General features: G+C 47.8%; 1 protein-coding gene across 2 annotated transcripts in view; it reads left to right on the forward strand.

Annotated features, from left to right (window-relative positions):
* Nucleotides 1-13,259, forward strand: part of LOC139056318 (structural maintenance of chromosomes protein 2-like) — an 84,310-nt gene that overhangs the window by 68,039 nt on the left and 3,012 nt on the right. For both annotated transcript variants that reach the window (XM_070534476.1, XM_070534475.1), the window contains exons 18-20: nucleotides 2,973-3,173; nucleotides 4,458-4,583; nucleotides 8,227-8,378. In XM_070534476.1, the coding sequence (XP_070390577.1) occupies nucleotides 2,973-3,173; nucleotides 4,458-4,583; nucleotides 8,227-8,378 (479 nt within the window). The remainder of the gene's footprint in view (nucleotides 1-2,972; nucleotides 3,174-4,457; nucleotides 4,584-8,226; nucleotides 8,379-13,259) is intronic.

Genomic DNA, 13,259 nt, shown 5'->3' on the forward strand with positions numbered 1-13,259 from the left:
TGCTTCGATTTTTGCTCAGATTTCGCAGCTTGGTCATATCTTATAGTCCAGATCACAGAATATAATATTTGGTACTGCTGCCTGCCTGGTTTGTTGAGAAAAAGAAAAACAAGATTGCCTTCGTCTGAGAGTCTCACCATGTATACTAGTTTATAAAAATGGAGGGTCACTTTCCGGTACCTGCAGCAGAGCAAAGCATGGCTTTCAAGATCAGCTTGCATTATTCTCCGAGTGTTGTGATTTGAAGGGGCACAGAAAAAAGCAAATTCGCATCTTTTTTCTTTTTTGACAAACTAGGCAAGCAACATTGCCTAGTGCTGCAGTGAACAATCGAGACCATAAAACCCGATCTTGTTGTGCAAGAACAAGGCAGTATGAATAAAGCGGTTGTTAGTGCAAAATCTTAAAAAGTTCTTAAATGGCCTTCAGAACCACAAGGCTGCCATCCGTGATCGTGTCAACAGCGGCCGCGGTTTCGTCCGCAGCCGCTGTGGCAAACAGTAGTCTTGATTTTACTCAGTGTAAAGCTGTCGACGATGAAGAGCACCATCTACATCAGGACGGGTAGCGACCTGGCGAAAAAATAATCGGGATGTGTGAGTGGTAGCGAATAGCGTATCTTGGATAAAGACACACTCTGCGGCCGTGCTGTGGAGGAAGTCGCGAGGCCTTCGCCGCTGCGAACACTAATCAGTCACGAAATGATGAGGATTGCCACTTGCGCATTGCTTTTGTGCGAAATAGAAGCAGGATTTGCCAATTCATTCAGTAAATAAAAGCGTGTGATGTAGGAAGCATTCGTTTATTGTATCCTTGATATTCTCGATCATGTGACATTCGGTTAAAGGTACGGCCACACTAGCGACAAAAACGCGCGCGACACGCCGCACACGGCAAGCGCCTGCGCGGCAGACGCGCGCGGGCAAGTCCACAGTTGCGTTTTGCGGCACGCGGCAACGGCCTGTGGAGTCCCGCGTTGTCTCGTTCCATTCGATACTTCTCGTGACAACGCGCTCTCCGTTCTGCCCATTTCGTGTTCCATCGGGAGTGTCTGTGTTTTTTTGCGCCACTGCCGGCCATGCTCAGGCATGTCGGATACGGACGAGGAGCTACTGGTGACTGTGAACACTATAATACTTATTTGTTCTTTACTTGTGTGACGCCGACGTGCCAGAAAGCGGACGAGAAAGTTTTGGGTGCGGTACAGGGACACTGAGGGCCAGGCGCACACTCTGCTTCCCTGCCTTCACCAATTACTCACCTATCATGCCAAACTGCTGTCCATAATGTGCCAGCGGTTGGCGCGCAGCTCCTTGTCCGACACTCGTTTTATCATAGAGCCACGCATATCCGCGAAAGGTTTCCAAAAAACGCCTGCATTGCAAGGCGAATTCTTCGTCGACGTCTCAGTGGCGGTGTGGTAAGGCTTAACAAAAACAGCCCCCTTGACTGGAAATGGCCTCTGAGATTTTACGGCGCGCGTGTCACTGTTCAGTCTCGGAGCCCATAGATTATGATTCTTTGCTTATGCGACAAGTGGCGCCACAACAGCGCGGCTTGTAAAGCGGCTCGCTTCTTATTGGTGGTCGTTTTGCGTCTGCCGCGAAAAATGGGTCTCGCACCCATTCGCGCGTTTGCCGCGCGTTGCTGCTGCTTTTTGTGAATCTTGCCGCGCGCGATAGCACCGCTCGCCGCGCGCGTTTTTGTCGCTAGTGTGGATGTACCTTAATCCGGACCAGCAAAATTTTTTTTCGTCCCCTTAAGTATGAATTAACGAGGTATTACTGTACGCTTATTTTTTATCAGTTCATACAGTTCCAGAAAACACTCTTTTGGCACCAACGTCCAGTAGATAGCCAATCTGCGATCGTATGATACGTTTTCCAGCCCCTAGATCCAGTGTAAAAAAGAAGAGGCGTAAGGCATGCGTGATCGAGAATAGTAGCCACCCGCCACGGCAACTTCTCTGCAGTACTTTCTCACCTGTCTCACGTGAAAACGCTGGTGTACACGAAATTTCTTATTCCCGTACATACCAGCAAATTTCCTCCCGGGTCGTCGCATTCACAGCTATCGCTACCAACCCTATTACGATAAGCAACTTCACTTATCTGTTGCACAACACTTCCAGGCCCACAAACATTCCAGGCCTGACAATGTTTGATCCTAGTTGCCCATGTACTGTAAAACGACTTTGTATCCGTTGTGTCATTCTCATTTCCATCAATCCAATAGGGGCTGATTAATTGCTGGGCGAGATCGTGCTCTAGTTTCTAGAGCACGATCACGACCTACTCGCCAACATCATTAAAACGCACTAACCCCATATTTTGCCCGAACCAACCTAATTAAGTACTCTTTCTCTGCACGCACCATTAATGACTGGAATGACTTGCCTTTATAAAACTTGTATCACGATTGTTTACCTTTTGTATCAGCATTATTGTCGTATTGTTTCCGCATTTTGTTGTATTGACATTGCTTTAATTCTTGTGACCTAATATTGTATTATTCACCCTGCATGGACTTCGTGTCCGCAGTATGTATTAAATAAATAAATAAATATGCAGACTAGTGTGCTGAGTGCTGGGCCTGGTTAACGGGAGATGGTGGCGCCGCCAGTGATGCCTGGAGGCCGCATGTTCAGCACAATCCCTACTAGCAACGCTGTCTGGCAACGCTGTCCACGGTGCCATGGCAACAAAATGTGTGATAGTTTGCTAGTGTGCTGACGTTATGTGAAAAAAAAGAGAGAAACAAAGCTATGCTCTGCACAGAGCACATCATTTCGAAGCGCACAGCGAGAGGGAGACGTGCGCAGTTCTGTATTGCAGCACACCATGCGACCTCCAGCGAAAGGCATTACTCTTGGTGCCACCGTGACGCCTGTGCTCAACACACTATAATCAATATATTCTAGGCGCTATAATTTTGCTTAAAGCTTTGTGGTCAGTGGGTGCAATTGTGTGCAGCTGGAGGACATGGTCCACCACTACGAGTGGATTCCTTCGGAGCGGCCCTACTTTGGCAAGAGCAACACTGAGTACGACTTCGAGGCCAACAACCCGACCGATGCCGGCCGGCGCATCAGCAAGCTGTCCGAGACCAAGGAGAAGCTAGGCCAGAATGTCAACTCGCGCGCCCAGAACATGCTGCTGAGGGCCGAGGAAAAGGTGAGAGACGTGCCCTTGTCTGGTTGCTGTGACGACTCGGTCACCAAGCTTTTGGCATCTCTGATGGGCACGGTCAGTTGAACGACCTCCCCACACGTATGCACACTCTCACCATGGCTAAAGTCCTTGGATATGCTTGCTTTCTTTGCTAAGTAGTGACATCTTCTTCCTCCCCTGCATGTCGTCACCCTTGCAGCCATTGTTGGCCGCGGTGTCCTTCCTAACTTTCAGGCCCAGAGCGGCAAAATACACAACTGTGGTCATTTCTCCATCATGATAGATAATGCAAGACTGAGGACAGATTTTTATGCTATTGGCCATAAGCAAAGTGCATACTCGTTGGCGTCTGATCTTGTGACATCATTTTCAGCAATCTGTATTGTATAGCTGGAGCACGTTAGCTCGACCATGTACTTCATTGCCAACGGTGTTGGACCATATTAAGAAAGACGTTGCAGACAGAAACAGCTTCCATAAAAAAAATACAGCGCCGGCGATTAGGATGTGTTTGTGGCACTTCAAAGGTTTTTGCTACCTGTCTGTAAAGAAAATAGAAAGTATATGCAGTCGACTACCAATAATTCAGACTCCACAGGAGATGTAAATAAGTACAAACTATCGAATGTAAAAAAAAATGGCTGTGGCTTAGCTAAGGTTAAGCCCAGGATGCGAAGCATACTAGCCTTTATTTTAACGCGACAGCGTTAAGGAGCTCGTGTCGCAGAAAAGCCGGTGTCGTCGGCGTCGGCTCAGGCGTGCGGCGCTTGCTCAGGCGCACATTTCGTTGTCGCGCCGAACGCTGCGTTGCTCGACGCTCACCGCGTCCGATGCGGGGGGCGACGCCGCGAGCGACGGCGCTAATTGGAGCCCCGTTTCTTTTCTGTCGTGACGTCACAGTGTCACGTGGTTTCAAGGCGACACCGCCGCGCCTGAGGAGCTGGGTTGAGCTCTCGTAATATGCTTCGCATAAAAAACGAATGTATCCAAAAAAGATCACTATGTTTTAAGGTCCCTGTGCATGGAACAAGTGGTCGATGCATGGCTGCATGCACTTCCGCTTACGTGCAACCAAGGCCGACTGTATTTCAGCCAGTTTTAAGTTTCGTTGTACTCTGATGTAAGGACTGCAAAGGCTTGAGTAAGATCCGCATGTGGAAGGGTCTGGAACACAAAGCACATCATCCGAGTCAGAGTCACTGTTTGATGGTGGGAGAACTTTGCATTGCACTATTGGGGTAAGAAAGGAATTTCAGGGACATGGTCTTGTCTCTTGCTTCATTCCAGTACCAAGACCTGCTGAACAAGAAACGGACTGTAATCCACGACAGGGCCAAGATCATTGATGTCATCCGGGAGCTGGACGAGAAAAAGAACATGGCCCTCAAGGAAGCCTGGAAGAAGGTTGACAAGGTGCGCCTTCAGTTCCTCTGGAGAGTTGGACGAGTGACGCATATGTAGACCAATTTGACAGGCATAGCACAGTTCTTTAACAGCGCTGTACAGTGAACGCTCGTTAATTCAAACTTCAATAATTCGAATTTATGGATAATTCGAACTGTACGATTTGGTCCGGCCAAGCTCCACAGAAGTCTATGTATAAAAAAGTTCGTTAATTCGAACGCGAGAAGGTTCCCTCACGGATAATTCGAACTACGCTCGCCTGGCACACGGCCAGAGAAACGCGCCTACGGCCTACACACAAGGCTGTATTGCCTCCTAAACGGAGAGAACGGCGAGAGAAGGCAAAATCGGAAAAAAAAGATCTAACCGACGCGGGGTCAGCCAGAAGGCGGCAGCGGCTGCCACCTCTCCGTTCTACGTAACCTCCGAGACTTCTTGCCCGTTGCGAATCTCGGAGGCTTTGCAAATCTTGTACAGCTGCTAATGTTGTGCGGAGATGGCGCGGCAAGCGCCAAAACACAGCGAATCAAGTACGTCGCAGCTGCGCTTGCAATCAAGAACCAACGAATCAGGGCCTTCGCCACCATCACTTGTTCGGCGTCTTCGTCTCGGCAGTCTTCATCGGTTGTGTACCTCTGTTTTCAGCTTAGGAGGTATCGGCCGTCGCGATTCGTTGTGATGGTGTTAAGCCTCGGCTAACGTTCGTTTTTGTGGACATCGGTGGTGTGGTACAGTCGGACCCAGAGCTTCGACTTGAAGATGGCGTGTGCCCGTGGCACACGCCAAATTTCTGACATTCCCTACTGCTTCCAAATCGCAGTGTACTGTTGCTCTCCTTCACTTTCGTTAGTTCGAACTTTCGTTAATTCGAACTGAAGCGGCTTCCCCATGCGGTTCGAATTAACGAGCTTTAACTGTATTTGTCATTGGTGACGATGTAAGCTCCATGGTGATCTCACATACTTTGGCCAGCATGCCACGACTTTAAATGTGCCCTATTTATTTGAATAGAAGGTGACATGTAAGGATTCCAACAGCAATAATTTATATGCTGAAGGCACATTTTTGCTATCGCCATCATCATCACTGTTCAGTCACGGTCGATGTGCAGCTTCTGGGTGAAGTGTTAGAAAGGTTCGGAGACGTGACAGACGCGCAGTGCATTTGGTCAGTCTGAGCATTCTGCGCAGTGTACTCTACAGGGGAGCCAGGACAGTGTTACGCCTTCTACTGTTGGCACAAGTGTTGCGCACACAAACCCACCAAGAGTTTCTGCTGTGCAGTTCTGTGCTGTAAAACGAACAGTAAAGCTCTGCAGTGAAATTCTGGCTATAGTGTCAATGTTCTGAGGGAGATTCGGTCTCATCCTGCGCACCACCGAGGCATCATGCCTGTGATGCCACTGGCAGCACTTCTCGTCATGTGTTTTGAGATGCCTAGGAGCTGCCAGGCCGCTGTTTATGCTATGCTTTAGAAGTTGCATTGCAGGCTTCGTTGCATGAACCTGTCACTTGCTTGTGTATTTAGAATGCCATCCGAAGGTTTAGTGAGACCGTAAACTTTGCTATCGCTTTCAGTGGCCTTTGAGCAAAACTGCCCAACTTAATATAACAATAAAAATATCTTTAGTCTGAAAGGTGTTCCATCTTGTGTGTGAGCTTTTCTGTGTTCAGCTGTTGTTCACAGTGGTAGATGGAACAAAAAAGGTAAAGCCAGTTTCATGCAGTGAATGCTGTCAAAACAGCAAGCTAAGCTGGTGGTTTCTGAAGTTGAATTCATGTTGAGCACAATTTTCATGAGTCTTTTGTCTCGTTGATGTCGTTTTGCTAGATTCGAGCTTCGGTCCCGATTGCGCACACTCTTCAGTTGCGTGAGGTCACAGACCCTGCAGCTGTGGCCGCACTCACGGTCGAGGTATTCTCTCTTGAACCGTCCCTCGGCACCCTCCGTGAGAGGAATCGCTCTGTGTCGTCTCTGGTCGGCCTCCTCTCCTCAGAGTCGGGGGCTAGCTTGCCTCTGCTGGCGCTTGGTTTGGTTTGCCTTCTCTTGAAAGTGGGGGTTGGCTTGCCTCCACCGGCACTTGGCTTGCGCTTCCCATTCTTGATCCTCGGCAGTACCGGCATCCCTCTGCTGGTGCTTTGCTTGCGCTTCTCGCTCTCGAAGCTCAGGATTTGCGCGACGTCTGGGCAGTTGTGACGCCTGGGCAGTTGCGATGCCTGGGGAGTTGTGATGTCTGGGCAGTCGTGATGCCTGGGCAGTCGTGACATCTGGGCAGTCGTGACGTCTGGGCATTCGTGACCTCTGGGCAGTCGTGACGTGTGGGCAGTCGTGACTTTTGAGCAGTCGTGACTTTTGAGCAGTCGTGACCTCTGGGCAGTCGTGACCTTTGGGCAGTCGTGACCTTTGGGCAGTCGTGACCTTTGGGCAGTCGTAACCTCTGGGCAGTTGTGACTTCTGGGCAGTCGTGACGTCTGGGCAGTTGTGACCTCTGGGCAGCCACGACTTCTGGGCTGCGTGCGCTGAACGGAATCCATGGGGCGAAAGTGCGCGCACTTCTCAAAACACCTGCTCTTATACCCCTGTCCCCCCCCTCCTATGGCCTATACCCCATAGTGGGTTTGTGCCATTAACTTGCCCCCCCCCCCCCCTCTGCGTGACACTGGATGCTGGACAGCAAAGGCTCGACTTAAAACAGCCCCGCTGTTAAAAAGCATTAAACAATGAATGTGAGGTTACTGGGTGGCACGATTGCAAATGATAGTTTTAGGGTGCATTCACACCAGAGATTGACAGAGGTCATGCAGCCGACTGTAACTGGCGACCAGAAGCAACTCGAGGTGACCAACGTTCACACTGGTTAGCACGACCTGTCAATTGCCATGTCGAAGCATCTTGCACTTAATGCCTTTCACTTCTGTAAGCAATGCCATCGCCACATGAAATAGGTGTCAGTGTAAGCACGTATCTTGCTCCTGCATTGCTGGTTGGTTCTGGAGTTTTGTAATTGCAGTCAAGCGACTAAAAAATCAGGCAGCAAGCAACTGACCTAAAATAGTCCATTTTTGACCAAAGCGACTGTTTGTGACCAGTTGCTTTGCAACCAACATAATTGCATGACCTCTGTGAGTTACTGACATCAATAAGCCTGTGATGCATGATGTATCTTCAATAAATATGATAAAGTTGGGAAAGCAGTTCCACTTGATACAAGCATGGGGTAAAATGGAGCCATGGTATGGGATTGTACGACGAGATAATGCAGCAATTTTGTATCAAGCGCTCAGACTCGGATTAAATTACTGCTACTAAAAGTAACAGATAGAAGAGTAGAAAGGTGTTTGGTGCTTGCACATGCTCCTTTTGCTTGTACCCTAATTTATGCCCTTCAGTTCAGCATACATTGGGCTAGGCATTTGAAGCAGTTAAAACCGAGCAATAATTAGGACTCAGAATAGCCATAATACTGGACAGTATGGGTGTTCACATAGCCTGTGTTGTCCAGTTTCAGCTTGTCCTTGTCTTTATCCTTTTTGTTTGACTTCACTTACATCAAGTGCTGCTTGCTTTGTGTTGCTCCTTTTGTTTTCACAGATGTGTGGCTTGCCTGTAAACTAAACTTAGTGATTGTGTACTTGTACGTGTTTGTGTGCAGGACTTTGGCTCTATCTTCTCAACGTTGCTTCCCGGCGCAGACGCCAAGCTAGTGCCTCCAGAAGGCATGGATGCACTTCAGGGTCTCGAGGTCAAAGTGGCCTTTGGTGGCGTGTGGAAAGAATCTCTCCAGGAGCTCAGCGGAGGACAGAGGTGAGATGACCTCTTTGTGCCTTATACAGGAGAACCCTGCATATATGTTGCAGGAAAGAAAAGCGAGAAAAAAACATACTAACCGAGACACTGTACGATCCTAACTCTAGTGAGAATTTGGCAGGCTCAACTGTAGTTCACATCTTCGTAATGCAAAGTGTTGCATGAATCATTGCAGCACGAAGTGGCGACGCGCGTGGAGCTTGCGGGGCCCAAGCAGCCAGGAATGCAAATTATTCTTATGGCTTTGGCAAGCTTACGTTTGCGCTTCTTGAATTTGGCCTGGGTCAGCAGCTTCTTCGGGTGGGGTGTTTTAGCAGGAAATTTAGATGTAGTCATTCGGTGAAAATTGTGGCACAAAACTCTGACGCGTTGAGCAGGTGAGGCCCTAACGGCCCTAGACACACGTAGTTTTTCTATTGTGTAGTGCTTTGAGACTGCGACGGGAAACCGAAACGAAATTGAGCTGGTGAGTCACTCCAGAGATGCCACTAGAGTGAAAGATAACACTTTAGCTTTCACTTTACACCACCTGCAGCAGGAAATGGCAGTGCGTTTGGGTCATCGCCTATTAAAAGCGTGTGGTAGGCTTCCAACGACAACCCGCCACACACACTTTGTGACACATAGGTAAAGATGCTTATTTTTCACAGAGCTGTGAAAGCGACGTGCAACAACCCATTACCGGAACAAGAACACAGTGTGTGCCAATATTTTCGCGTGACACAGTTGGGCGAGTACTGCGGGGAAGCTGCCATGGCGGTCACTTACTGCTCTCAATTGCACATGCCATGCACTTTTTCTTTTTTCTGTTCACATGGGATCTAGCTGCCGGAAAACGTAATATATGATCGCACTTTGGCGATGCACTGAATGCTGGTGCCGAAACAGCGTGTTTTCCAGCAACATATAAAATGAGGGAAAAGAAACATAACTTTGTTGGCTTCTTTCTTGTGTTCTTCATCGCGATCGTTGGCGCCGAGAAATCGTACCTAATGGTATCGTGTCAACGAGGTTCTACTGTATTTCCAAAGCATGAAAGGGACAATTGCCATCCACACAATTGTAGCATAAGGCTACAAAGAAAACCCCTACAGGTTTCTGAGAAGGAAAGCTTTGCAGTTTAAGAAAACTTTTTCCTGGTCCAGGGATCGAACCCAGGACTAACGCCTTGCCGGGGCAGTCGTTCTGTTGTCTAAACTAACCAGGAGGCTGGCAGACCGGAGATCAAGGCTGCATCAATTGACCATTCGATGCACAGGGACACGGAATATGATGGACCAGCTCTGTGAAAGCCCACAAGGTGGAGGAAGGTTTGTGAAAGGGATAGATGTCATCCACATGATTGTAGTGAAAGTCTACAAAGGAAACCTATTGCAGGCTTTTGCAGAGCTGGTTTGCCACTTTGTGATTTGTCACAGCACTAACTGTATGAGAAGCACTTTGGTGTCCAAACAACACAGAAGGTCAGAGGGAGATGGAGGTTTGAGGCGACCAGCAGTGGTCGAACAAGTGTCATCGGAGCCAACGTTTCTGCAAAGGCATTTGTCTTTGCAAGGACAGCAACTGCTTTTCTTAGCAGAGTTTCTGTGCATATTCGCTCCCCCACCTTTGATAGGGGAGGGGGAGAGTAAACTGGTGTGTAAAGTAGGGTAAGTGAAAGTTTTAAAATTTGGGGGGTTAGCCTTCATAGCAAGGGAACACATAGGAGTATTGCTGTTGGTTATTCCAAGTAGTAGGGGTGATAAAGTGGAGAGTGATTTACACGTGTAAACACGCATTGTAATTCATCTGAGCGCAGTTTTTCCAGACAACTGGAACTAACACTTTGGACTGCTACGGTAATATGAGTTTGTCAAACAGTATGCAGATTTCATGACTTCTTTCAAAGGCGCAGAAAGTACCTCAATGTTCATGTTAACTGCAGGAGTTGAAATCCATTCCAATGGATCAAATGCAACCGAGCCGAAAATCTCAATAGTGATTCACCTCTCCACCATATCGCGAAGTGCTTTGCACGGACCAAGGGAGCACTACGAGTGTGGGTGACGCGTAAGTTTGCCGGTGCCGTGTGCACTGTTCGCAGAGTACTAAATGTAAAATGGCAACCCATAAAGAGAAGGAGAATGGGTGACCATGATGGAAAGGAGAAAGCCACTTCATCTTGCGGGGGTGGGGAGAGTGTGGGGCTCCCTATGAGATAAGTAAACTTTGAATAGTGGAGAACCTAGCCTTGAAGTGTGGCTTCACGGCATCATGCACTACGCTGCCGTGAAGCCACATTTCAAGGTGAAATTCGCTTATAACCCGCACCCTGACTTTACTGTGAAATTTATTACGTAAATTTTTGGTGCGGGCAAACATACATTACATTCAACACGGCATGCGATGCGCAAGCACTAGAATTTAGCTAGGACAGTGGACATATGAAAATATTCACGGCACTGCACTGAGGCACTAACATTGAATATTAGGTAAATATTGGGTAATACGGTACTCAGATATGTTAACGCAGAAACGCCAACAGTACAAAAAACTGTTTGCAGACTTTTGCTTATTGTTGGAGTTCAGCCTAGCTAAAATTGCCGTATTTACTCGCATAATGATCGCACCCCTGAATTTGGTCGTCAGCATTTGATTTTCTTTTCTTTCCCGTGTGATGATCGCACCCTGAACTTGTCACAGTGATATGTCGTGTGCCAAGTCTAGCTAATGATGATTGTGCTTACCATCTGTCAAATGCTACGCGAGCGACTCTTCAAGACAAACCAAGCGGTCTGCACGCACCCAACATAGTCAAGCAGATGCCCCATTTCATTCCTTTTATCACTTCTGCACTTCCATGAAAAAAAAAAAAAACTTGCATCGGCTTTATTATTTGTAGGCTTCGTAATGGTTTTGGTCAACAACAACAACAACATAAAGGGTGCCTTTCGATTCTTCTCGTCTGCACTCGTGGGCGCGCAACAAATTGTGAGCGGCAACGATAGTGGCCATGTTTACTCTGATATGTTCGAAGTGTACCCTATTTACACGCCGATGCTTGTAACGCAGCTAAGATATTCGCCCACCCTTAGCGGAAATGTGCCGTATTAGGATAGCAGTGAAGACAAATGCCGCAGTTTTCGCAGCATGCCCGCCATGTGTTTCTATGTCACTGGCATCTTAGCGTGCCCATCTCTGTTTCTGTCCCCTCAAAGTGTACATGGCTACATTATTGTGGCAAACTTGCTGATATTAACGATATTATTCATTACCGATACAGGAAAAACTGTTTCAATGCGCATAATGTACTCACAAAAAGAAAAATAATCGTGTTCGGCTTGCTCCGCCGGCCGCCATTTTTGTTTTCGTGTCCCGCACTGACGGCAGCAGCCGCCTGCTTGTTGACCCGTTGTCATCCCGCAGTAAATGTGGGATGAAAAAGGAATATGTTTCTATACGTGCTATATTTAACCCGCGTAATGATCACACCCCTGAATTTGCGCCAATTTTCTTTTACATAAAAGTGCTATCATTATGCGAGTAAATAGGGTAGGTGATGGGCGAGACTGTGGGAATGTCTAGTGTTTGCCCATCAGGATGGCAAATGTACGTCATTGCATGTTATCCCGATGCCACAAAGTGCAACCTTGACTGTGCGACACCAACAGTATGAGCTGGGTTGCACAATTTCAGCTTAGTACTTTCTGCCTACATGGAGCCTAACCCATTCCGTACAGTAAATGCGCAGATAAACGTGGTCGGCACGATGGCTGTAATTGTTTGCTGGTCACCCGTAAGCCTGAATGTTGCATCAACGTCCTTCACTGAAGTGCATGATCTCAAGCCCGATCACCGGTGAGCCACTCGATGATTAGAAAACTTGTGGTTTGCCACCTTCTGTCATGCCGGCCAGCATCAGATTTTCGTTGCAGCCACACACTGGCTTGGCTGTTAGGCCTAACCAGCACTGGTTCATCGAGTGTCGGCAATCAAACGTACAGTTTGGTGCAGGCTCAACACAACTATTTGCAGCAGCCTTATGGCTTTTGCAAAGCTGGAACACCATTTCGATAACGAAAGTGAGAGTATGAAGGAATTCATTGGTGCCATTATGTTTGAGAGCTGCCATTTTTTCCGAATTGCTGCACGCAGACCATGGTTGAAAAATCGAGCAAGGCACCACATGGCCTCCAAAACTTTGGTTGACAATACACACTTGTTAACAAGTTCATTGATCATGGCAGTGCTGCAAAAGTGCGAGAATATTCAAGCAGATCCAAAAGATTGACCAGTGGCTGTAAACAAATTACAGTTAAACCTCAATTTAATGAAGTAGGTAAAATTGGCAACTTGCGTTGTTATATTGAAATGTTGTTGTATTGAAATTTTATCTTTTATGCAAATAAGTACAGTTGCTGACTGATTTTTCTTGCAAGGGAAGGGGCTGCAGAATTTTCCGAATTATTGGGCGATCGAAAAAAGCAAATTTGAATGAGAAAACAATTTATTTGATGAATTCGATGTCGGCGACGAACGATACGGTTTCATGCCACGTCAATGAGATCTCCACATCAGCGGTACGAATTAAGCGAAGCCAGCCACGCTTTCGCATGCACTCTGCCCCCGTGGCTGATAGCGTCGCCCGCACTGGGATGGCGCTATCTTGAAAAGCGCCGACAGCGGTGAGCGAATACTTCATCTACCCCTCGCTTCGAGTCACCGAAACTCGAGATTACGCAACCTCCACAGGGAACGTTACATGATGAGAAGACAGCTTACGTGATGCCATGCCGTCTCAGCATGCCCACTCTTTGCACACGTGACACATTACCTCAAAAGCAGGGTGCACGGCTGCGTATGCACTCAGCTGCGCTTACAGCCACTGCTGAGATGCGC

The sequence above is a fragment of the Dermacentor albipictus genome, chromosome 2 (assembly GCF_038994185.2).
Source record: "Dermacentor albipictus isolate Rhodes 1998 colony chromosome 2, USDA_Dalb.pri_finalv2, whole genome shotgun sequence".
In the NCBI taxonomy this organism is placed as follows: domain Eukaryota; kingdom Metazoa; phylum Arthropoda; class Arachnida; order Ixodida; family Ixodidae; genus Dermacentor; species Dermacentor albipictus.